The 25529-nt window shown below is 47.5% G+C and overlaps 1 protein-coding gene across 1 annotated transcript; it reads right to left on the bottom strand.

Annotated features, from left to right (window-relative positions):
• Positions 1-1218: 1218 nt before the first annotated feature.
• On the bottom strand, positions 1219-25294 carry SLC49A3 (solute carrier family 49 member 3). Its single transcript, XM_081894434.1, has 10 exons — positions 24872-25294; positions 12818-12976; positions 11290-11509; positions 10108-10184; positions 9868-10005; positions 8848-8964; positions 6901-7053; positions 6617-6774; positions 3808-3920; positions 1219-1897 (listed from the first exon to the last, which is right to left on the bottom strand). Exons 1-10 carry the CDS (start codon positions 25037-25039, stop codon positions 1743-1745), a joined length of 1458 nt encoding a protein of 485 aa, XP_081750560.1. The 5' UTR covers positions 25040-25294; the 3' UTR covers positions 1219-1742.
• Positions 25295-25529: the final 235 nt, after the last annotated feature.

The following is a 25529-nucleotide window of genomic DNA, read 5'->3' as shown; positions in this document are numbered from 1 at the left end:
GTATATACTATATTCGTAGAGAGATTCTGTGTATATTTTTGCTACGTATTTGTGTTTGGTTTCATTTTGATTGTATGTATATTTTTGCACTGATTTGAAATTCTGTATCGATTGCTTTGTGAGTATTGACCATCTGATTAGAATTTGTCTGTGACAAATATAACTGCTAATTTTTGTTGAGCCCTGAATAAACTGGCCCTGTTGTGTTTTGTGGCAACAAGAAGGCTTGTGCACGCCTTGGGGCACTTGGAGTGTGTAAGAAACTGTTCCAGCTTGGTCCACAAATAACTAGCATCGCTACGTGTAAGCAGGTGAATGTGTCTTTTCCCTATGGTGTAATAACTTGATAACATCGGTTTATTTGCCAGGTTGTCTGTAAGGGAGACTTTGCACACCTCTCACACCCATTCTGTACCCCCCTGTGCTGGTCCTGGGGGCTACCGAGAGGCGAGGTCTGAGTCCAGTTCGAGGTCGATGGTGCGGTATGGAGGCTGTCCGTCAAAGCTGAAGCTGGGTCCAAGGCGGGGAGTTGGGTGGGGTCAGGAACTCTGGCAGAAGAGAAGGACAGAGTGCAGGCAGGAACAGGCTAGCAACAACGTTGCTCCTGCAACCTGGGACTGGCGCTGGCTGGCTTTTATCTGCCCCGAGGCATAGGGTGGTACCGGTCCATAGGTGACTCGCCTCTCCTGGCCTGGAGGCGAGCACTCCTCCTGCGGGAACTTAGTTCCCTCCGCCTCTCTGCCCTGAGCCTCTGCAGCTCAGGAGAGGCTGGAGGGTTACTGGACCCAGAGGCAACCTCAGCTTCCCCTGACGGGGCTGAGAGTGGAGCACCTGCAGGCAATGGGTCCTCCATCACCTCTGGAGCCAGAGCAGACTCAGCTGGTGCCTGCACCTGAGGATCCAGCACAGGTGAGGACCCTTCAGGCTCAAGCCCCAGCCCCGGCTCAGCTGGTTCTGGAGGTGGGGATTCCTGTGCAGGCTGGGATTCCTCAGGTTCAGCTCTGAGTCCGAATCCCAGGCCATCACCCCCCCCCCAAAAAATCAACACTACAAAGTTACTAAGCATATTCAGCCTTCATAGGGTGGGGGTCCCTCCTTGCATTTCCCCCCCCCTAAAGATTTTGCATCCTTTTGCAAATTTCTCCAGAGTCTGCTGGTACTTTCTTCTTGCGCACGGTTGATGTTTTCTTCGTTATATAAGCAATGCCACTCACATCCTCACCGTAAGAAACACAATTTATTTAATTTAAACATTTATAGATCACTTTTCAAACAAAGTTTCATCAAAAGGAAATATGCTGTTGCCCAACAATGGGAGATGCTGAAAATGAAGAGTTGCAGAACATTTGCATTCCCTCCTTTTTTCACAGAATTCAGGTTGGTATAAATATGCATATTCCATTGAATTGCCCTTGGAGTGTAACACACTGGAAGAATCAAAATAGCCACTCTTAGTGAGTCTCAGACACTTACACATTTCAGCACCATCACTAAGGATTAAATTGTCTTTTAATGGGGGTAGACTCTTCTTGCATTCTGTCTTGAAAAAGACACCCTCCAACTACTGCAGGGAATTTGGGCTGTACTTGTGAGAAGTCTCCTGTTAAGATAACCATCATCTTTTGCTCCAGTCAGTTCCCAAAGACTTATAACTTACTGTGCAACTGTGGCACTTGGGGTCTCAAAAGTCTTAAACTTTTCTCAAGGCACTTGGGTTAGTCCAGATTTCAACTAGAAGCAGTTCATTTTTCTGCCGTTACTGCAACATCCTCTTCTGATTTGTTGACTGAGAAGTCGTGAGATACTTCTGCAAAGATCCTCTTGTAATTAGTGTGAAAGGCAGCCACAAAGAAACATGCAGCCAGGCTGCAGATTCCAGCCATCATTAGCGTTGAAGCTGTGATGAGAAAGAGAGGACATTTCTACAGATGTATTGAGAATGAAACCCAGCAGCTTAAAAATATATGAGATCAGTTTAGGAACACCAGCTGCAATCCTGAGCCTACTTACCTGGGAGTAACTGCTAGGATTGCACAGTAAGGTAGGTCAACATCAGTAACTATAGACCAGCTACCCAAACTTATTCGTTAATTTCCGTTCATATTGAAAATTCAATCTTAAATCTACTAGAATGTAAAGGTAAAGGTACCCCTGCCCGTACGGGCCAGTCTTGACAGACTCTGGGGTTGTGCGCCCATCTCACTTAAGGGGCCAGGGGCCAGCGCTGTCCGGAGACACTTCCGGGTCACGTGGCCAGCGTGACATCGCTGCTCTGGCGAGCCAGAGCCGCACACGGAAACGCCGTTTACCTTCCCGCTGGTAAGCGGTCCCTATTTATCTACTTGCACCCGGAGGTGCTTTCGAACTGCTAGGTTGGCAGGCGCTGGGACCGAGCAGCGGGAGCGCACCCCGCAGCAGGGATTCGAACCGCCGACCTTTCGATCGGCAAGTCCTAGGCGCTGAGGCTTTAACCCACAGCGCCACCTGCGTCCCAAAATCCTCTAAGATGCTGAGGTATCTTTGGATTTGATATCCCGCTTTATCACTACCCGAAGGAGTCTCAAAGCGGCTAACATTCTCCTTTCCCTTCCTCCCCCACAACAAACACTCTGTGAGGTGAGTGGGGCTGAGAGACTTCAAGAAGTGTGACTGGCCCAAGGTCACCCAGCAGCTGCATGTGGAGGAGCGGAGACGCGAACCTGGTTCCCCAGATTACGAGACTACCGCTCTTAACCACTACACCACACTGGCTCTAGCCAACTAAAATCAGCCGTTATGCACTTTGAAGAAAATGTATAACTGAGTAGAAAAACAATGGCATAATAAATAAACTATAGCAAAGATGTAAAGGTTTTTAAAAAAAGGAAAGATAAAGGACCCCCGGATGATCTAAGTCCAGTCAAATTCAACTATGGGGCATGGCACTCATCTCTGCTTTCAGGCCGAGGGAGGCGGCGTTTGTCCACGGGCAGCTTTTCCGGGCCCTGAGCCAGAGTGCATGGAAACACCATTTAGCTTCTCGCCGCAGCGGTGTCTATTTATCTACTTGCAGTGGTATGCTTTTGAACTGCTGGGTTGGCAGGAGCTGGGACAGAGCAACGGGAGCTCACTCGCATCACGGGGATTCAAACCGCCAACCTTCCAATCGGCAAGCCCAAGAGGCTCCGTGGTTCAGACCACAGCGCCACCTGCGTCCCTAGATGTTATGGAGAATGCACTCTCACAGCATTGTGAGACAAAATCCCTGTTGCTGTTATGCAGAGACGAAAAGAGAGGAGGGCCTCAAAATACATAAAAGACCTTAAGAGCAACTAAAATAACTGCATCTCAAAAATCACAAGAAAATCACACAGTGTAAACCCAGGGTGGGGAACCCCTTTCGGTCTGAGACCTTGTTGACAATCTGGTGGGTGAGCGGCAAACTCTCCTTGCCATCTGGGCAGGAAAGAGGTTATCAGAGTTCAAGGTCACACCTTTGTCAGTCAAAAGCAAGTATAGTGAAGCAAGGCTGCTGAGGTATGTGTCCAGGGGCGAGTCTTGAGGGCCGGATAGAGAGGCCCTTGGCTGGAGGTTCATCCAGCCTAAGAAGCTGGGGGACTCCTTGTTTGCAGAACCTCAGTACCCAAACCAAGGCAGGGAAGGGAAGGGAGGAGGTCAGGGAAAGAGACCTCTACTGCCATTGCTGTGTCTCAACCAACTGCCCCCCTTGCAGCTGATATTCACACCTGAAGGAAACCGCCACAGGTGTGTGTGTGTGAGAGAGGATATATTTATAATACGTGAAATAAATACGTAACAAAAACTTACTTGACCAGTCCAGTGCTTTGCCGATGGCTGAGGTGCAAGTAGAAAATGGAGCATCTTTCTTTTCCACAGCTAGGCTTTGCAGCAAAAGCATGAGCACAACACCTAGAAGTTGGCTGTGGAAACAAAAACAGTCCATCATGCAGGTCTCCTTTTCATGGTTATGTGTCACACACACACACACACACACACACACACACACACATACCCATGTCCAAGACTGGCTCTTTTTTATGTGCACGGGGGAGGGGGAGAATATATTGTCTGTAACAGTCAAGATTCACTTTTATGTCTAGAGCAGACATTTTGGGTGGTACTCCGTGCTAGTCCTGCGCAGACTAGACCCGCTGAAGGGAATGGGCGTGACTTAGAATCATAGGGTGGTAGTGTTGGGAGGCTCCCACGGGTCATCTAGTCCAACCCCCTGCCATGCAGGAATAAAGGGAAGGAGCACCGCAAGAGAGGAGCTCAAAACCATTCCCGCTTCTTTGAGAGAAGGGGCAACACCAGAGGATTCAAGAATGTTCCACTTCGATGTTCTGTTTCTGCAGTCTGAAAAGCCTTGAAATGATTAGAAGCTTAAACTTTGTTTCGAGCGGCTGATTCCCCCATGTATGGAGAGCTCTGTTGTTGTTTTTTTTAAAAAAAATAGTTAAATAATTTCAGTGGCTCTAGTGAGGATTTGGGTGAATTGCCACCCTCTGTGTAGAGTGGTATCTCAGTTTTCGAATGTCATCCATTCCAGAAGTGAATTACAGAAGACCAAATTCTGAAACATTTGAAAACTGAAGCATGCATTTCAGGAAGCATTTAAGTCCGGAAAACTCAAAATGGAAGCCACATGGCATGTTCGGCTTCCAAAAAGCTTCCCAAAACCAAAGCAGTTACTTCCTGGTTTTCGGCATTCGAAAGCCGAAACGTTCAACTTGCGACACGATCAAAAACCGAGGTGCCAGTATACTTTGAGTAGATGCCCCATCCAGTCTCGGTAGGAGATATGCCAGCCAGCTAGATACAACCGTACTATGGCGATTCTCCTCCCCATCCGGCGTCCTCTACTATTTCTGAGTCCAGTGATGGCCCTACAGGAAAGCTGTCTGAAGCTTTCCCTCACTTCACATCCTGTACTTGCCATGTGGTTCCCCTTGCCCATATATGGGTAATTGCATCACAGGAAACGCCGCTGCAAACTTGCCAGCCATGCAAAGGAACAGGTGCTGAGGACGTTTGGAAATCGGCTAGCTCTGAAGGAGCCATTGCTAATTCAGCCTCCTGCGGAAAGGGAGCTTTCCCAGCCGCCTTCCCAACTGCTACCTAACCAGTCCGTTTTCTTGAAACTGGCATTACTTGAATGAGGTTGTGTGTTGCAGCGTTATCTGTGCGTTGAAACCATTGGAAGCCCAGCATCCTGTTGATATAGCCCTGCCGCTCTGGAAAAGGTGTCTCAATGGCACAGAATCGCCAATACCTCCATGCGCATGAAGCCCCTCTCACAATAAGCCCATAGAGCATAGAATCATGGAGGTGGAGGGAAACCTGGAGGAAACAATGCACTAGGCACGATTTGCAATGCAGGAGGCAACCACAGCATCCCTGAAAGATGGCTATCTGGCCTCTGCAGCGAAGGTGAGTCTCTCACCTCCCAAGGCAGCCAGTTCCACTGTTAGAACGTTTCTCCTTAATGTTTAGCCAGAACCGGTCTTGCAATTTCCACCCACTGGTTCTGGTCCTGCCCTCTGGAGCAACAGAGATGGAGTCTGTTCCACCTTCGGCCTGAAAAGACCTTCAGAGATCTGAAGACTGTGGCCACGTCTTCCCTGACTTGGAAGTAATTAGTGATGTTCAGGGTCGGGGAACCTTTTGCAGAACGGGGACCAAATTGTCATCTGGGCAGCCACCTGGGGGAGCACATGTCAGAGGCAAGAGTAGGTGGAACAAGGAATTGTACCGTTGGCTAATTTCTACACACACACATCCTTTATTCAGGCAACCAAGAGTATTATGAGAGTTCAGAGGCACATTTCAGCCAGGCATAAACCCTCAAACATAGGACTGAAGAGAGTGTGATGTCATGGAATGGCTGGATGCAGACGAGCGGTGGGAGACCCCAACTGGGGAACCCCCAGGGGAAGAAGGTTCAGAGCCAGGGGAGTGGTGGTGCAATGACAACGAGCAGTCAGAGGGAGCAGACTGGGAGAAGGTGGTGTCGGAAGCTGAAGAGGCAACAGGGTTTAGTGAGCAGGAAGAGGCTGTGGCAGAGAGCAATTCAGAATCAGAGGCAGGAGAGGAGTGGGGCCAGGAGACACGAGATGAGGCAGGCTGCTGAAGAAGCCAGGGAGCCTCCCCCTCCTGCTCCAGCCAGCTCCCTCCCCCTGGTCTCCCAGTACATGGAGAGGAATGAAGAGGGTGGAGCAAAGAGAGACAAGAAGGCAGAGCTTAGGAAGCAGGGGAGGAGCCTTAGAGAGTGGTGGGAAGGCGGAGCTGCCTCATTGGGGCAAGACTACTGGGGAAGAGTTGCTGTGACCACTAGGCCTGTGCTGTTTTGGTTTCTGTAAATAAAGAGTTCACTGACACTGGGTCTTTTATTGCTGACTTGCCCAATTCCAGCTCCTGGCATGGGGAGAATCCCATGGGCCACACAAGAGACACCTGGACAGCTGCAACTGACGCCTGGGTCTGAGTTTTCCCTTCCCTGCTCCAGTTCTTCTTTAACCTTGGCCTGGCAAGCTTTTGGAAAGAATCTGTATATTAACACTACAACTACGCAGCGCATAGTACAGAAGAAATCGGGTGTCCTGATTCTGCTACTTACCTGATCACAAAAATCAGCCCTGACGAGGATCCTTCCCCCACGGGATAAGAACATTCGACCGCTAGTTCCATAGCGACAGGATAGATAGCAAATCCAAAGTACCCGAAGAGTGAGCTGATGGTTGCCAAAGCATAGGTCTGGTTTCTCAGCTGAGACACCTGCATGAAGAGAGTCTAAATTGAGTACCGACAAGGCTGCAGAGCCGACTTTCAGCAATTCAGCTCTGTCGCGGGGTGCGCCCCCAATAATGTCAATTTAAGAGACCTAGCGTTAATGGCATTTACCACTGCAAATCCAATGCTAGCCAGCGCAGCTAGACAGAGAAAGACCTTGGTAGCTTCTGTGAATTTCTTTGTCCGGTCAACGTACAGCCCGAGGCAGAAGGCCCCGATGAGTCCGGATACAATGAACAAGGCGCCGCTCAGACCTGCAAAGAACTGTAAATGAGGGATTGATTAGATGATACGGCAGACTCCAGCGAAGAGCAAACCCATTGAAACCAGGGAGTGGAGTTGGAGAAAGTAGATCCACAACTGCAAGGACTTCCACAACTATGCAAGGACTTCCACTCCCATCCTGCTCCTCCCCCCAAACATTCTCCAGAACGTTGAGGAGCCCCAAAAGCACATAGAGGAGATGCACATAGTGGAGAGGAGAAGGCAAGGAAAAGCCATCGCGCAGCCAAAAGACCTTGCACTAGCAGATCCACTTTGTTGGGAGACCCATAGCAGTGCCCATAGATTTCAATGAGCCTACTTTGATGGCAATTTAGTTGGCGTCAACCCAATAATTACGGCTCCTAAGAATAAGGTGCAGCATGTTTCCCTCGCCCCACCCTGTCTCCCTTCACTGGAAAGCAATCAAGAGTCTTCTGATCTGGTTGTTAATTATATCGTACCAGACAAGATGGCGCTACACAAGGTCTCTGTAATGAAGGGATCCAAATTGCTTCATTTTAAAGCACAGAAAATAAAGCTACATTTTTTATTTGCTTGATATTTGTCCAACTAACATTAGTTTTAGTTGTCTTTTTTCAAAGAAGCTGAATTACCAATATTTGTAATGATAGCATACTGAAGGCTAGAAATGAAGGCAATCCCCCCCCGAACTCACAGTACCAGGCAGATCCTGTATTTATTTGAACCAAAGGATCTCCCCGGATCACTTATTACATTTTGTCCATTTACTTAGTACTTTTGTCCATTTACTGTATTTATTTTTCCCAATTTGAACTAGAAAATGGTGATTTTCTTGAGTCAAAATGAGAGTACCCCTAAGCATGTTTTGTTTTTTGTTTTTTTTAAAAAAAATGGGTGAAAGATTCCTGCATTGCAGGGGGTTGGACTAGATGAACCCGGGGTCCCTTCCAACTCTACAAAGCTGTGATTCTGTGAACCCAATGTTCACTCCCTGGCATCTCCAGGAATGCCTGGGAATGTCCTCTGCCTGAAACCTGAACAGCAGTTACCAGTTAGTGTGCAGACAATGCAGAGCTAATCTGGCTTGGTCTAAGGCACAGTCTTCTATTCCTATTGTGGAAGGACTACAGTTCAGTGGGACAGCATCTACTTAACATGCAGGAGGGCTAAGGGAGCTGGGCCTGTTTAGCCTGGAGAAGAGGAGGTTAAGGGGCGATATGATAGCCATGTTCAAATATATAAAAGGATGTCACATAGAGGAGGGAGAAAGGTTGTTTTCTGCTGCTCCAGAGAAGCGGACACAGAGCAATGGATCCAAACTACAAGAAAGAAGATTCCCACCTAAACATTAGGAAGAACTTCCTGACAGTAAGAGCTGTTCGACAGCGGAATTTGCTGCCAAGGAGTGTGGTGGAGTCTCCTTCTTTGGAGGTCTTTAAGCAGAGGCTTGACAACCATATGTCAGGAGTGCTCTGATGGTGTTTCCTGCTTGGCAGGGGGTTGGACTCGATGGCCCTTGTGGTCTCTTCCAACTCTATGATTCTTTGATTCTAGGAGGTTCCAGGTTCAATGGCTGGAGTATCCAGGTAGGGGAGGCAGCGCTGGTGAAAACCTCCCTGCAGAGTTTCACAAAAAAAGCCCCACCCCGGCCGCCACGGTCTCTGCACATCTCCCCGCTTCTCCCTGTGATAGGTGGAAGCTGAATTCCTGCAGTCCCCTCCCAGATTGTCTTCTCGATCTCCCGTCTCCACCTGCCCGCCCGTGAGCTCGCAAGACAACAAAAAGCCACAGATGAAATCTGGAGCGACTTACATTTGAATATCCATTGACACACAGGATCTGTTCCAACAGAGCACTGAAGCAGGTGAATATTGCTATCCCTGTCGCGAAGGAAAGGGCCAGGATGATGTAAGATGTATTTCGCAGGAGCTAAAAACGGAAGACAAGGCAGATTGTTCACCAGCAAGCTGGTATACACATTTATACAGAGTCTGCTAAAACTTGCAACTTGTTTTCCAGTGTAACTGGAAACCTTAGGCTGCTGGAAACCTTAGACTTTTGTCAAACTAGAGATACGTACAGAAAGTTTGGGATAGAGCATGGGTAGGCAAACTAAGGCCCGGGGGCCGGATCCGGCCGAATTGCCTTCTAAATCTGGCCCGTAGACTGTCCGGGAATCAGTGTGTTTTTACATGAGTAGAATGTGTCCTTTTATTTAAAATGCGTCTCTGGGTTATTTGTGGGGCATAGGAATTCGTTGATTCCCCACAAAAATATAGTCTGGTCCCCCACAAGGTCTGAGGGACAGTGGATCGGCCCCCTGCTGATGGATGGGGGGGCATAGGCATAGCCAGGATTTTTGTTAGGGGGGGGCAGAACCTCAGCTTTGTACAGTCATACCTCGGGTTGAATATGCTTCGGGATGAGAGCGTTCAAGTTGCGCTCTGCGACAACCCGGAAGTAACGGAGCGCATGCGCAGACGCTCAAACTGACATCACGAGCATGCACAGAAGCACCAAAACGTGACCTGCACACGCGCAGGTGCGCAAACACAGACCACGTTTGCTTCTAGATGCGAACAGGGCTCCGGAACGGATCCTGTTCGCATTTAGAGGTACCACTGTATTGATTTTTACTTATTTGGAGGACAGCTGCCCCCTTGGCTACGCCCATGAAAGCAAACAAGGTCGGAAGTGGGCCATGGTCAGAAAAAGACTGGGAAACACTGATCTAATATGACACAACAGTTTCTTTCTTTCTGTCCTTTAGAGACACGTAGCATTCGTTGTACCTTTATCTGAGTTAATAATTCTGCTTTGCTTGCAACATACCATCTTCAAGCCCTTGAAGAATGATGGCGAATTGGACTGGCTAGCGCTTGCTGATGGTGGGGTTGGTGGTACCTTGTCACGAACGCCCAATGTGGCTAAGGCACAGGCGAAGACAGCAGGCCCTGCGTACACTCCAAGCTGTAGAAAGGAGGAGGAGGAGGAGGAGGAAAAATGGCTTAACTCATCTGCCAAGGATATGTAAGCAGTGCAGAATACTAAAATTGATTAGCTTTCATTTACCATTAAAGAGATATCTTTTCCTCCCTGTACAAGCGCAGGTGACAGCAAGTTAGCGATGAGAATGCCCAAGGGATTGGCTAAATGGAAATTAAAGAGAGAGAGAAATATGTGACTTCTCCCTCTGAAGCAGATGAAATATAATGCCGAGCATTTAAAAAGCAAGCCAGCTGACTGGAAAGCAAAAGGAGAGGCCACACGCCTGTACAGGATTAGAACTCAGGACCTGCTTTGGAACCCCTTTCGTTGGGGGGCTTCTCAGATGTGTGATTTGAGGGCTGCTCCTTCAAAGATACCCCTACGGTGATACCAGGTATTTTGGGCCCTCGTCTTCAAGACCCCTTAAAGACACTAATAATTCGCAGGTGAAGACGTTTCCGAACTGTACCACTTCAGATAGCACGTGGGGGAATGACTTTCCATAGAAAAAAAATCCATTCACACAGAAAACTAGGATGATGGGGGAAGAATTCTAGCCCAGCTTCCTTCCTGACATGCGAATTTTCTATGTGGAAGATACAGTCAAACCTCATCTCCCGAACGGCTCCTTTTTGGAACGTTTTGGCCCCTGAATGCCGAAAACCCAGAAATAAATGCTCCAGTTTTTGAACGTTTTTTGGAAGCCAAATGTCCAACGCGGCTTCCGCTTGAGTGCAGGAAGCTCTTGCAGCCAATCAGAAGCTGCGCCTCGGTTGTAGAACATTTCGGAAGCCGAATGGGCTTCTGGAACGGATTATGTTCAACAACCGAGGTTTGACTGTATTGCTTTCTCCTTTTTTGAATGGTTCCACGCAGTCTCATGTTTCCAGACTGACTGCTATTCCTGTCAAGGAGGTCCCAGTCCTCTGAGGGAGCAGGTGAGGAGCTGGGGGAGGGGCACTTCTGAATCCATTACTGTTGATTTGAAGTTCAAGTGGTCATGTTGCCACAGAGCACCTTCCATCAGCTTCAGCCGGAGGGCCAGCTCTGCCACAGTCTGGGCAAGGACAGCCTAACTTCGGTTGTCTACGCCATGGTAACCTGTGGGTTGGACTACTGCAGTACATTATATGTGGGGCTGCCTTTGGAGACATTTCAGAAACTGCAGCTGGTGCAGAATTTGGTGGCGAGACTGACTATCAGGGCAGTGTGGTCTGAGCATATAACACTGATTCTGGCTCGACCTGCCCTGGCCCAGTTACTTACACATGGAGGCAATCATATTGGCTGTGGCCCTTTGGTGTTCTGGGAACCATAAGGCTGCCAGTTTGGTGGGTGAAAAAATGATGAGCGGCTGGGCCATGCCGCAGAGACACTGTCCCACAAGCAGGTACACAAAGTTGAGGGAGCCCAGATCCAGGAAATCGAGGATGCTGAAAATCCGAATTACACTTCCCATCATGTTCAGCCAGGCGCAGAGTATCACCTGCAGTGAAAGAAACCATGTCACCAACACTGATTTCAAGCAGACATCCATGAGAACAGAATAAATTTCAACAATTGAAATTCCAGGGCTACCATATTTTTCGGTCTATAAGACGCACATTTTCCCCTCCAAAAATTAAGGGGAAATGTGTGTGCGTCCTATGGAGCGAATGCAGGCTCCTTGGCTTCAGCGATAGTAACATGAAGCCTCCAAAGCGCAGAGGGAGTGCTCCCTCCACGCTCTGGAGGCTTTGTGTTGCTTTCGCTCAAGCCTGGAGAGCGAGAGGGGTCAATGCGCACCAACCCCTCTCGCTCTCCAGGCTTCAGGGATAGCTGCCTGAAGCCTCCGGAGCGCAGTGGGAACTCGCACTGCGCTCCGGAGGCTTCGGGTTGCTATCGCTGAAGCCAAGGAGACTTCGGGTTCCTTTTGCTGAAGCCAGGAGAGCAAGACTCTCCTGGCTCCAGCAGAGAGGGAGAGCTGCGCAGAGCCCCTTCAGCCAAGCGGGAGGAGAAATGGAAGGGGCTCCATTTCTCCTGCCGCTTCGCTGAAGGGGCGCTGAGCAGAGAGGGGGAGAATTTTTTTTACTTGTTCTCCCCCTCTAAAACAAGGTGCGTCCTATGGTCGGGTGCATCCTATAGAGCGAAAAATACGGTATTTCATTTCCCTACATTTCTTTTCCAACAGGCAGATGGCTATAAGGCTGGCAGTGCGTTGAGAGGGAGGGTAGTAGCACAGCGGCTGAAAGACCTGAATTGTGTACCTGGGCATCCTTCAGTTCAAACTTCATCCAGTTCACTAGCTGGCCTTTGGGAAAGTGCTAGAGGGCTTTGTACCAATGATCCCCAGATGGTGGAGATGTCGGGAACAATCCTGACTCCTAGGTACCTTTACTTAGTCACAAGTGGTTGAAAGTCAGGTACGGAACATACCTGGCACCTGGTTAATCTTGAACACTGGCCAGAAGCCGTGGGAGTGGGAACAGAGAGAAAATCCACCTTTGTGCAACTAGCTAGTTTCTACACAGACGCAAAGTCCTCTCTGCCTGGGCTAGCAAAAGGCACTATCGGAGTACAAGGGCACATTCCAGCCAGGCAAAAACACTCGAGGGAAGGTGAGACGTAGGGCTCAGATCGGTGGTGTATGTATGAATGAAGAAAGAAAGAAAGAAAGAAAGAAAGAAAGAAAGAAAGAAAGAAAGAAAGAAAGAAAGAAAGAAAGAAAGAAGCCCCTGAGCAGGGGCGAGCAGAAGCCTGTTGACCATTTGTGATCTTCTAACTGAGCTTCGCACCAGTCTCCATTTCAACTTACGGCACATTTCAGCCCGACGGTGTCCAGAATCCATATTGCTATGAGCCCGACTGGAACGGATATCACGAGGTACACGAGGGACAGCCAGTTGACCATATCCATGGAGGTGTGAAACCGTTCTGCTGTTTTATCAGCCACTGGAGCAAACGTCAACCATAGCTGCAGATGGAGGGGGGAAGTGGTTATAGCGTAACGACACAAAACCTGCAGGTAGTTATGTTTGGGGCACCATCTGTGAGTAGCACTGTCTAGACACAATCAGCTAGCTCATGGGTAGGCAAACTAAGGCCCGGGGGCCGGATCCGGCCCAATCGCCTTCTAAATCCGGCCTGTGGACACTCTGGGAATCAGTGTGTTTTTACACGAGTAGAATGTGTCCTTTTATTTAAAATGTATCTCTGGGTTATTTGTAGGGCATAGGAATTTGTTCTCCCCCCCCCCCAAAGAAAAATATAGTCCGGTCCCCCACAAGGTCTGAAGGACAGTGGACCGGCCCCCTGCTGGAAAATGTTTGCTGACCCCTGAGGTAGAGAGACAGGAAGCCTGGATTGCGCAGGGCCAGGCAGGATTTCCTTTAAGATCTTACAGAGCGGGGCAATGTCGCCACATGTTGTTAGAGCTGAAGGTGACTTAAAGCATCCTGCTGAAGAACAAAAGACAAATCCAGGCAAACCATTTAGAACAATAAGCAGCTCAATGTTCCGAGTGGATTTGTACTTTAGCTGGGAAGGTTCCAGGCAATTAATGCAATCTCAAATTAGAGTTTGGCTGGGGCTCAGGAGACTGATGCAAGACATATCTCTAGGCAAAAGGCAAATTATTTATTTATATTGATCTATCTACCCATCCACCTGCATCCTGCTTTTCCATTTTTCTCGTGTGCCCTGCCATACGTGCATATTTCCACAGGCAGGTGTCACGTAAGTCCCACATGATGACTCAGAAAAAGGGAGAATGAAAATGGTTATGTCCTCCCCTCCCCCATGAAATTTAGTACACATTTATTCTAAGACATCTTTGATTTCTAGAAAAATCTGCAAACGGGGCATTTGGTCGTCTCTTCGCAAAAACGAGCAAGGAAACAAAGCATATGCTAATAGCAAAATCATTACCAAATTAGATGGTATCAGAACAAAAGCCTTTGACTCTGTCGACCACAGCAAACTCTGGCAAGTTCTTAAAGAAAGGGGAGTGCCTGATCACCTCATCTGTCTCCTGAGAAATCTCTATGTGGGACAAGAAGCTACAGTTAGAACTGGATATGGAACAACTGGTTGGTTCAAAATTGGGAAAGGAGTACAACAAGCCTATATTTTGTCTCCTTGCTTATTTAACTTATATGCAGAATTCATCATGCGAAAGGCTGGGCTGGATGAATCCCAAGCCGGAATTAAGATTGCTGGAAGAAATATCAACAACCTCAGATATGCAGATGACACAACCTTGATGGCAGAAAGTGAGGAGGAATTAAAGAACCTTTTAATGAGGGTGAAAGAGGAGAGCGCAAAATATGGTCTGAAGCTCAACATCAACAAAACGAAGAACATGGCCACTGGTCCCATCACCTCCTGGCAAATAGAAGGGGAAGAAATGGAGGCAGTGAGAGATTTTACTTTTCTTGGGCTCCATGATCACTGCAGATGGTTACAGCAGCCACGAAATTAAAAGACGCCTGCTTCTTGGGAGGAAAGCAATGACAAACCTAGACAGCATTTTAAAAAGCAGAGACATCACCTTACCAACAAAGGTTCGTATAGTTAAAGCTATGGTTTTCCCAGATGTATGGAAGTGAGAGCTGGACCATAAAGAAGGCTGATCGCCGAAGAATTGATGCTTTTGAATTATGGTGCTGGAGGAGACTCTTGAGAGTCCCATGGACTGCAAGAAGATCAAACGCATCCATTCTGAAGGAAATCAGCCCTGAGTGCTCACTGGAAGGACAGATTCTGAAGCTGAGGCTCCAGTACTTTGGCCACCTCATGAGAAGAGAAGACTCCCTGGAAAAGACCCTGATGTTGGGAAAGATGGAGGGCACAAGGAGAAGGGGATGGCAGAGGACGAGATGATTGGACAGTGTTCTCAAAGCTACCAGGATGAGTTTGACCAAACTGTGGGAGGCAGTGGAAGACAGGAGTGCCTGGCGTGCTCTGGTCCAGGGGGTCACCAAGAGGTGGACACGACTAAATGACTAAACAACAACAACAATCAGAACGTTCAGGAGAAACTGCAAGTTAGCGTAAGTACAGCAAAACCTTTTTTAAAAAAGCAGAAACAAAACCGTACGGAAGGCCAATGAACCTGCAAAACTTCCAAATGGGCACAGAATGCTGTTATTTGAGAGGCAAATTATTCTGGGGGTTCTCTTGACCCTCCAAGCCATTTGGGTGTGCAGGGGGGAAAACCCCATTCTGCTAGTGGGAGTCCTTAGTTGAAACCCACGCAGGGAGCTGAAGTATTTGGTATTTTGATTTATTTACTTTTTAATGCATTCGCAAACAGCCTAAGCATTTGCATTCCTAAGCACTGTACACAAAAACAACCCATACATAGAAGAAAACACTCTTGACTAGCGGATTTGGAATGAAGTATCTCAACAGTTGTTTTAAATTATTATTATTATTAATTGAATTTATATACCGCCCTATACCCAGAGGTCTCAGGGCGGTTCACAGAACGAAGAAATCACATACTTTCTTTTGACCCTAAGTGCTCAGAAAAATCTGTCAAAATCTTCAGTCATTTGAAAACTAGGAAGTTAAATTAAAAGAGTTAACATCAACCTTTTCTGTGGTAAACAAGTATATTTTGCAAAATTGCAAAGAACACCTGCAATGTTCCATTCAAGGTCAGCTTGCAGCCCTTCTTGAAGAGACACCCTCGCTTGTCAAATTGTCAAGAGCAAAGAACTCTGAACTGAAATTGCCTCAGGAAATGAAACTAATGAAGTCTTAACGCTATCAAAGAGGTTCTCCCACAAATTGACAGAGCCTGCCAAGCTAATTACAAGTGGAATATGGTAATCCCAGAGTGAAGGACGCAGAACTCAGGAGCAGGCAAGCAGGAAAGAATATGCAGAGCTGAAGATGCAGAAGATGCATCTCGGGTTAAGTACTTAATTCGTTCTGGAGGTCCCTTCTTAACCTGAAACTGTTCTTAACCTGAAGCACCACTTTAGCTAATGGGGCCTTCTGCTGCTGCCGTGCCGCCTGAGCCCGATTTCAGTTCTTATCCTGAAGCACTATTTCTGGGTTAGCTGAGTCTGTAACCTGAAGCGTCTGTAACCTGAAGCATATGTAACCCAAGGTACCACTGTATAGGAAAAAAGTCCTGAAACCATTTTGTCTCTCCCAAATTGATCTCAAATGTTTCTCTGCAAGGAGGGAGGAGATGAGAAAAACCTCCTCATTGTCTCTTTGCTCACAAATCCTGCCTCAAGGGCACATTTAAGATATGAATAGGGCGAGCCTGTGACCTGGACTCAGGAATTAAGTACAGTGATACCTCAGGTTACATACACTTCAGGTTACAGACTCCGCTAACCCAGAAATGGCACCTTGGGTTAAGAACTTTGCTTCAGGATGAGAACAGAAATCGTGCTCCAGCGGCGCGGCAGCAGCAGGAGGCCCCATTACCTAAAGTGGTGCTTCAGGTTAAGAACAGTTTCAGGTTAAGAACAGACCTCCAGAACGAATTAAGTACTTAACCTGAGGTACCACTGTATTTATCAACACAAAAGAATAGCCAGGGTAGCCAGGTAAAAACCCATCAACAGGTTTCATGTCAGACAGGATTCTGTTGTAGACCGCCCCTTGTGTGATGTATGTATGCTGTTTTGGGGGGTGGTCTTGGGCTCCAGGGTGGGCAATTTCAAAATGGCTATATAAGGGCTTGCGCACCATTGTTCAGGGTCCTTTCTGCCTCCAGCGTGTGGTTGTGAGCTCCCTGTTGCAACAGCTTTAATAAAGATCAGGCTTACTAGCTGCTTTGCTTCTCAATATTCTCTGGTTGGCCTCTGTTATTTTCTCCTACTGATAGAGAACCTACAAAAGGACTCTATATGGGCTCTTGGGTACCCCATAAGGGAAAAGGAGCAGTTTTTTTCCGTATAACACATTAATAAAAGAGTGCTCTTTCTCTTACATGCACACGCACACAAAAAGCAGCATGCAAAAACAACAGCCATCTTCTGTTATTAGAGTGGGAAAACTTTTATAGCCAGCGGGTCACACGCACTTCTGAGCAACCCATGCTAGGTGTGGGCAAGGCCAGAGACAAAAAAGGATGAGAGCGTTCAATTTTATTTTATTTTACCTTTGTGCAATAGGCCTGTTTCTACAGACACACACATGCTCCTCTCTAGCCTCTACCCAGGCAAACAATCAACATTATTGGAGTGCAAGGACACATTTCAGCCAGGAGAAAACTATCAAGGGCAGTGCAGAAAAGGGACTGTAAAAGCTGTGTCCAGGGTGTGTGATACCTGGGGAGAGTCCCTGAGGACCAGATTCAGACCTCTGGCCTGACATCCCTCATCCTTGTTCTAAGATGCTGGATCCAAACCACCGTTAAAGACCCACAAGCGTCTTGGTGGTTCTCCCTCCCAGTTTTGCACTCCTAGGAGCCCCTCCCCATGCTTTGTAGTGTGGGAGGGTTGTATCCTGGTTGATGCACTGACTGCCTTGTTCCGTTCTGTCTGAATTAGCCCAGATGTGTGGGAGAAAACCGGTGGCCTCAAGAGAGCTGGAAGAAGGCTCTGAACAGATGCCTGCAGTAGCTGTCAAAATGAGTAGCTGCTACAGGCACCCGTTCATTTTTGTCACCTCACTGATTTTAACAGAGTTGGCCCACACATCGAATTGAGGGTCATCAAGTGATGCACGTCAATGTGCAATATGGCCACTAGTCCACATCAATCCTGTTGTTTAGTGCATCTTGTATCGCTGGTTGTTTACAACATAACAGAAAGCAGATTAGTTTAACTGGAAACAAACCCGGACGACTCCTTTTGCTTACAGAAACTTTAGCCTTTTTCTGGGTCACAATGAAAACAAAGGAGAGGTTAAGTGTGGCGAATAAGTTAATTGTCCAATTAAGCAATTACGCCGTAAGTAAAGTAAGTAAAGAGTGTAACTAGAAGTCGTTGGTGTTCTCTTGGCCTCAATTTGTTAAAAAACAAACAAAAACCAAGCTAGTTGGAGAAGTAGACAGCTGGCATGAGGCTCTTCTTTTAAACCTATGGCTTACCGTATTTTTTGCTCTATAAGACTCACTTTTTCCCTCCTAAAAAGTAAGGGGAAATGTGTGTGCATCTTATGGAGCGAATGCAGGCTGCGCAGCTATCCCAGAAGCCAGAACAGCAAGAGGGATTGCTGCTTTCACTGCGCAGCGATCCCTCTTGCTGTTCTGGCTTCTGAGATTCAGAATATTTTTTTTCTTGTTTTCCTCCTCCAAAAACTAGGTGCGTCTTATGGTCTGGTGCACCTTCTAGAGCGAAAAATACGGTATATTGGTAATTCCTTGAGAATATTTTGTATTATTTTGAGTAAGCCACTTACTGTACAGTGGTACCTCGGGTTACAGACACTTCAGGTTACAGACACTTCAGGTTACACACTCCGCTAACCCAGAAATAGTACCTCAGGTTAAGAACTTTGCTTCAGGATGAGAATAGAAATCATGCTTTGGCGGTGCGGCGGCAGCAGGAGGCCCCATTAGCTAAAGTGGTGCTTCAGGTTAAGAACAGTTTCAGGTTAGGAACGGACCTCCAGAATGAATTAAGTTCTTAACCCGAGGTACCACTGTATATAATCTTGTTGCATACATAAATTACAAAAACAAAGAGAAAATGGCTCTTTGCATCTCCACCTGAGATAGAATGAGGATCTTTCCTTCTGAATATATATTATCTTTAACAAACCTAGTGTTTTTATTTTCCAGACTCATGAGTCTCTCTGTGTGATTACTTCCAGGGGTAAAGTGTGCTCCTCCAGCAGTGAATCAGTGGCTGAAATGCCTTCCTCTCTCCCTGGACCCAGAGGTCATCCTGCTCACTGCTTTGCAGTCTTCTGGGCTATAATGTGTCCTGGAACACTTAAAAAAAACCACACTTCTTACTTTCCTGGAAGGAGGTCAGAGAGTGGCATAGAAACTTGCCTCCTGCACCAAAGGCAACTTTTTCCTTCCTTGCTCTGCCCACTTCAGACTCCACTTTAAATAATACTGATGGAAAAGACTGTCTCTTCCTTTTGAGCGCTGCCTTGCATGGTGTCTGGTTTGCGTCCACCTGGGGTGCGTCCCTGGCACCCAGCTTCTGATCTGTCGGGTCTCTAATGTCAGCAAGGCCTGGCTGGCAGATGGTAGCATCTCTGCTGCTGGAAAATGTGCAGGTAATAAAATAAAATAAAATATTTTTATTGTTGCCCCAGCCACTTTGGGTGGAGCCAGTGTGGTGTAGTGGTTAAGAGTGGTAGTCTCGTAATCTGGGGAACCGGGTTCACGTCTCCGCTCCTCCACATGCAGCTGCTGGGTGACCTTGGGCCAGTCACACTTCTTTGAAGTCTCTCAGCCCCACTCACCTCACAGAGTGTTTGTTGTGGGGGAGGAAGGGAAAGGAGAATGTTAGCCGCTTTGAGACTCCTTAAAGGGAGTGAAAGGCAGGATATCAAATCCAAACTCCTCTTCTTCTTCTTCTTCTTCTTCCAGCATATACAAAAACATAATAAAACTTCCCTATACAGGGCTGCCTTCAGATGGCTTCAAAGGTTGTACAGTTACTTATCTTTTTAACTTTGTTGTCAGTGTTGCGGGACACAGAATCAAGACAAAGAGATTTGTTGTAGTGGCAAGTTCCTGAGTTTGTTGGTCTAACAAGCAACTGTGGCCTTTTTCAACCTGGGCAAGCCTTTCCGCCCATGGTATGTGAGAAGACAAAGTCATATTTCCAAGATTAACAGCAGAGATCGCTTTGATGGGACGCCGAGCAGGTCTGAGCTGGCATTGCCAGGACCAGCAATGTTCCTTTCCCTGCAGATTCTGTGTGGTGAGGCAGTGACTCGGGGATGAGAACTTCAAGCCTCTGAAGGCCTTAGCTTGACATATGCTTGCTGCTCCTGTCTCTGACTATCACCCAAGAGAGTCCAAGCCCATTCATCCTGGTCAGTGGCTCCACAATTTGGGTTTCTTCAGTAGAAAATGGATCACCTCGTTCAAGAATCTCTCTCTCTATATATATAAATTTTAACATATCATTTTGGACAATTATAAAACATACTTTTATATCATATATATATATATATATATATATATATATATATATATATATATATGCTTTCGTAGATTTTCATGGGTACAGGAATGCAGGTTTTGGTGTCCTCGGGTGTCTTCCCGTGTAAAAGTTGGGGTGTCTAGGCGACGTTTCGACGAGGTCTCACTCGTCATCTTCAGGCTGGTGCTTTCGGCTTCTTGTTACTGGAACAGAGCAGGATCTCAGTGTTTGAGTTCCTATAAATACTGTTGAGGGGGTGTGGTGTATAGCCTCCAATGTTCTGGGCAGAGAGGAAGTTCCCAGGCTAGTGTGCCTTTTCTTCTTTTGTTCCTTAATTACTTGAGGGATATCTTGAGTGATTTCTTGAGTGATATCCTGAGTACCACTTAGGTGGGTCATTAGGTGTGGATTAGTTGCTAAAGTCTTTGTGTCTTGACCTCTTGAACTTTGTGAAGAGTTTTTCTGAGAAGATGGCTGTACTGCACTTAGTTGTGCTCTGGCTTGGCTTCGTGTATAGGGGCGAGCTGTGGTTTTGTGGCCTGTGTCAGCCAGATCTGTGTAGGGATTGCAGGGGGGTGCAGCATCCGGAGGTGCCACCATGGTTTGGCTACTGGATGGTGTCTGTAATTTATCTGTGGAGAGGGTCTGGGTTTGGGTCTGGTGTGGTTGATTGGTGATGGCGTTCTGTGTGCCTCTGGATCTGGTGTCAGTTTTTGTGGGGAGGGCTAATTTCCATATATATATATATACTTCTGCCAATCACATCTGAAAATTTTCCAATCTTTTCCACTTAATTTACATTTATTACTTTCACTATTACAGTGGTACCTTGGGTTACATACACTTCAGGTTACATACGCTTTAGGTTACAGACTCCGCTAACCCAGAAATAGTACCTCGGCTTAAGAACTTTGCTTCAAGATGAGAACAGAAATCACGGGGCGGCTGCGCGGCAGCAGTGGAGGCCCCATTAACTAAAGTGGTGCTTCAGGTTAAGAACAGTTTCAGGTTACGTACGGACCTCTGGAATGAATTAAGTACGTAACCAGAGGCACCACTGTACTTTTAAATATCATAACTAATGTCTCTCTATCTTCTTTGCAATATTTCATATATTCCTCCTTACCAAACTTGTAGTCCTACTAGTGTAATTTGTTGATTACAGTTGCTCTTCAAATAGTTCGCATATTTATTCCAATCTTCTGTGAATCTCTGGTCCCGCAGGTTTCGAATCCTTCCTGTCATCTTATCCAGTTCGTTCAAGAATCTCTTATGTTCTGGTGGGGCCACTTCCATGTTTGAAGAAACATCTGAACGTCTTTACTGGATCAGCCCCAAGGTCCGTCGTATTTGGATCGCTCGCCTCCACATTGGCCTCCCCATGTTTTTCTAACATACATATGAAGGAAATGAATGGCAAGGGTGTGAGCCTGATACTTCCCATAAAAATCTTGTGGCAGGGAGTTCCACGGATTAATTACTCTTTGCAGAAATAGGTACTACCTTTTCTTGGTCCTGGATCTGACAACCAGATTCCTTACGTGTCTCCATGTTCCAGTTTAATGAGAGGGGAAAACATAACCCGCTCATTGCACCAAGATAACTAGTTGCTGGGCTTCCACTCCCATCTGCACTGAACATTAGCCATGCTGCCTCAGCTCTCAACCAAAAAGCTCCAAACCTTTTTGCCTTTTGTCCTAAGAAAGGGGCCTTTCAACCCCTGGAACAGTCATAAAATGACCCCCATCTCAAATATTGTCGCTCTGCAACTGGAGCCAATGTTTTCGTTGGACCATCTGGCTAAGCAATATGTTTCCCACAGCAGCAGAGACCTTATTGAAGTCATTTCCTCCCCAAACCTGAACATTCCAAGCTCTGAAAGGTGCTGCAGCAAAGGAATTCACCACTTGCACCTTCTGAATTCTGATTCACACGCATTTTGCTCCTTGGCGCTCCAATAAATCAACGAACGAATGAAGCAAAGACACACCTTTTAATTTAGTCCCTGCTGACTCTGTCTAAAGGCAAATGGGACAAATTTGCAAATTGAGAGGAGTCAGAGCTTGAGCTCCTCTCGGGGCATTGGTGTAAGGGAGGAAGCAGCACTCTGCACATGTTCAGAGGCTCTGGATTGTTAACCTTTGGATTACACTTCTACCGAAACAGATTCCCACGAGAGGTGGTGGACTCTTCTCCCTTGGAGGCTACTAAGCAAAGATTGGGTGGTCATCTGTCAGGTATGATCTAGCTGAGATTCCTGCATTGCAGAGGGTTGGACTAGATGAACCTTGGTGTCCCTTCCAACTATGAAAGTTTATGATTCTCTGGTTCGGTCAGAGGCTACAGCCTAGGAATGGTTAACTCAGGATTTAAAATACGTCATGCACCTTAGAACATCCGGTCCCCAGAGCTTTGAGAAGACTGGGAGGTCCCAGGCACACAATCCATTCAAGGCAATCTTTTAACACTTTAATAGTCATTGCTTCCCCCAAGGAATCCTGGGAAGTGTAGTTTGACAAAGGTGCTGGGAACTGTAAAGGTAAAGGGACCCCTGACCATTAGGTCCAGTCGTGCTCATCTCGCTTTATTGGCCGAGGGATCCGGCGTACAGCTTCTGGGTCATGTGGCCAGCAGGACTAAGCCGCTTCTGGCGAACCAGAGCAGCACATGGAAAAGCCGTTTACCTTCCCGCCGGAGTGGTACCTATTTATCTACTTGCACTTTGACGTGCTTTCGAACTGCTAGGTTGGCAGGAGCAGGGACTGAGCAGCGGGAGCTCACCCTGTCGCTGGGATTTGAACCGCGGCTATGTCGTTTAACCCACAGAGCCACCCGCGTCTCGCTGCTGAGAACTGTAGCTCTGTGCTATCTTAAGAACCCTCAGCACCTTCAACAAACTACAGTTCCCAGGATTATTTGGGGGAAGCCACAACTGCATAATGTAAGACTAACAAATGGTCTGGGAGTAATGGGAGTTGTAGCCAAACAACATCTGGGAACCCGAGGTGGAGAAAGGCTGGATTTGAGCATTGTACCACGGAAACCCGCATTAAAATCCCTACCAGGCCAGGTAATAAAAGCATTTGGGGAAATGATATGTAATGAGATGAAAAAAAAATGTTTAAATTAACTTATATATATATATATATATAAAACAGAGGCTTTTTTATTAGGAATTGTAGGTGCTGATATTCCAAGGGAGCAGAAGAGACTTTTTATGCATGCAGCACAGATGCTATTAGCCCAGAGATGGAAAGCAGATAAAGTCCCTACCAGAGAAGACTGTCAAATTAAATTGTTGGACTATGCAGAAATGGCAAAACTGACCGGAAAGCTCAGGAACCAAGAAGACCAAAACTTTAACAAAGAATGGGGGAAATTTATAATTTATCTTGGAGACCACTGTAAACTGATGAAAACATTAGCAGGACTGCAATAACTCTTGTAAGGTAGCAAGTACAATGGAAACAATGGAGTTATATTCAATATAGAATATTGGGAAAGATGCAGTAGAAAAGGTTTAATAATAGGACCCATGAAGGGGAAGGTGGGAAGTCCAGAGATTCGGAGGAATCTGTAAATGTGGATATGTATGGTTGTACTGTTATAACTTTATATTTGCAAAATCAAATAAAAAATATTTCCAAAAATAAAAATCCCTAACAGGCCGGTCCCTCTCCTCTATCTCTCCAATCCTAATCTACCTCGCAGGGGTGTTGTGCGGATCATGCATAGCTCAGCTGGATAGAGCATGGTGCTGATAACACGAAAGTTGCAGGTTGGATCCCGGTATGGGACAGCTGGAGCATAAAGAAGGCTGATCACTGAAGAATTGATGCTTTTGAATTATGGTGTGGAGGAGACTCTTGAGAGTCCCATGGACTGCAAGAAGATCAAACCTCTCCATTCTGAAGGAAATCAGCCCTGAGTGCTCAAGGGAAGGACAGATTCTGAAGCTGAGGCTCCAATACTTTGGCCACCTCATGAGAAGAGAAGACTCCCTGGAAAAGACCCTGATGTTGGGAAAGATGGAGGGCACAAGGAGAAGGGGACGACAGAGGACGAGATGGTGGGACAGTGTTCTCGAAGCTACCAGCATGAGTCTGACCAAACTGGGGAGGCAGTGGAAGACAGGAGTGCCTGGCGTCCTCTGGTCCAGGGGGTCACGAAGAGGCGGACACGACTCAGTGGCGTAGCATGGGTTGTCAGCACCCGGGGCAAGGTAAGTAATTTGCGCCCCCTAACCCTAACCCCCAGATGTTGCGCCCGGTGCTGCCGGGCCCCCTGCATCCCCCACGCTACGCCACTGACACGACTAAACAACAACAAATGGGACAGCTACATATTCCTGCACTGCAGGGGGTTGGACTAGATGATCCTCCGGGTCCCTTTCCAACTCTAAAAAAAAGAATTCCGTGATTCTAAGCCATAACATGGGGCGGCGAGACTTTCTGCCCGGCGCCTCGGAAGCCAGAAAGGCAACGATTTAAAACGCAAGCTTCCAGTGACAGGCGCTTTGACTCATCCGTCAGGCTTGCTAACAACCCAGAACATCTGGCCGCGCCGCCACCTCTCCGCTTCGGAAGCAACCTCCAGCCACTTCGAAGGCATTTTTTAAACTTTGGGGTGGCCAGATCGTTCAAATTTCCCTCTCGGCTCCCGAAATCCCTGCAGCACCAAGCCGGGCCAATCGAAGGGGGGAAAGCGGCTGGCCAAAGGAATCCCGTGCGCAATCTGGGAAGTTGGAGACGAGCATAAAGAAAAGACAACCGCGCGCGCTCTTTACGCACCATGGCATTGGAGCAATTGAGCAGGCAGACTACGCCCAGCAGCAGCCATCGCCGCTTGTAGACCTTGTACGACTCGGCGACGATCTTCTCCGAAGAAGTCCCGGGCAGGAGGCTCCCTAGCCGGTTGTTGTTGCTGCTGTTGTGGCTGCTGGCGCTCTCCGCATCCATGTTGCGCGCTGCCTGCGCTGGCTGGTTTGTTGGCGCCGCGCTCGGGGCGCGCTGCTTTTCCGGGCGAGAGTGGCTACGACGCCCCCGCTCCCCTCCTGCCCGGAGGAGCCTGGGGTGCGCCTTGGATCTGCCGGGCCCGGGGAGGCAGTTGCCACATCGCCGGCGAGCGGGGCTTGAAAAGCCGGTTCCTCGCGGGCGCCGCGCCCCTAGCCTTGCCGCCGCTGCCCCAGACACTAGTCTGGCACGGAGCGGAGCTGGTTTTCCCTTCCCCTTCTCTCTGCCGGCAGAAAGAAGCCGCCCACTTGCCGGCTTGTTCCGAGGCACTCCCCGAGCGCCCTGCAAGGTCCTAGCGCCTGTTTCTCGGATTCTTTTGCATTTTTGCATTAATTTATCGTTTTTATTTGATTTTGCAAATGTTTAGGGAAGCTTTTAATGTTTAACTGACCACTGTATTTTAATACTTTGTTGGAAGCTGCCCAGGGTGGCTGGG

Source organism: Podarcis melisellensis (genome assembly GCF_964234715.1).
Source record: "Podarcis melisellensis genome assembly, chromosome: 17".
Classification (NCBI taxonomy): domain Eukaryota; kingdom Metazoa; phylum Chordata; class Lepidosauria; order Squamata; family Lacertidae; genus Podarcis; species Podarcis melisellensis.
Note: the sequence above shows the minus strand (reverse complement) of the source record. Positions and strands in the feature narration are given on the sequence as shown.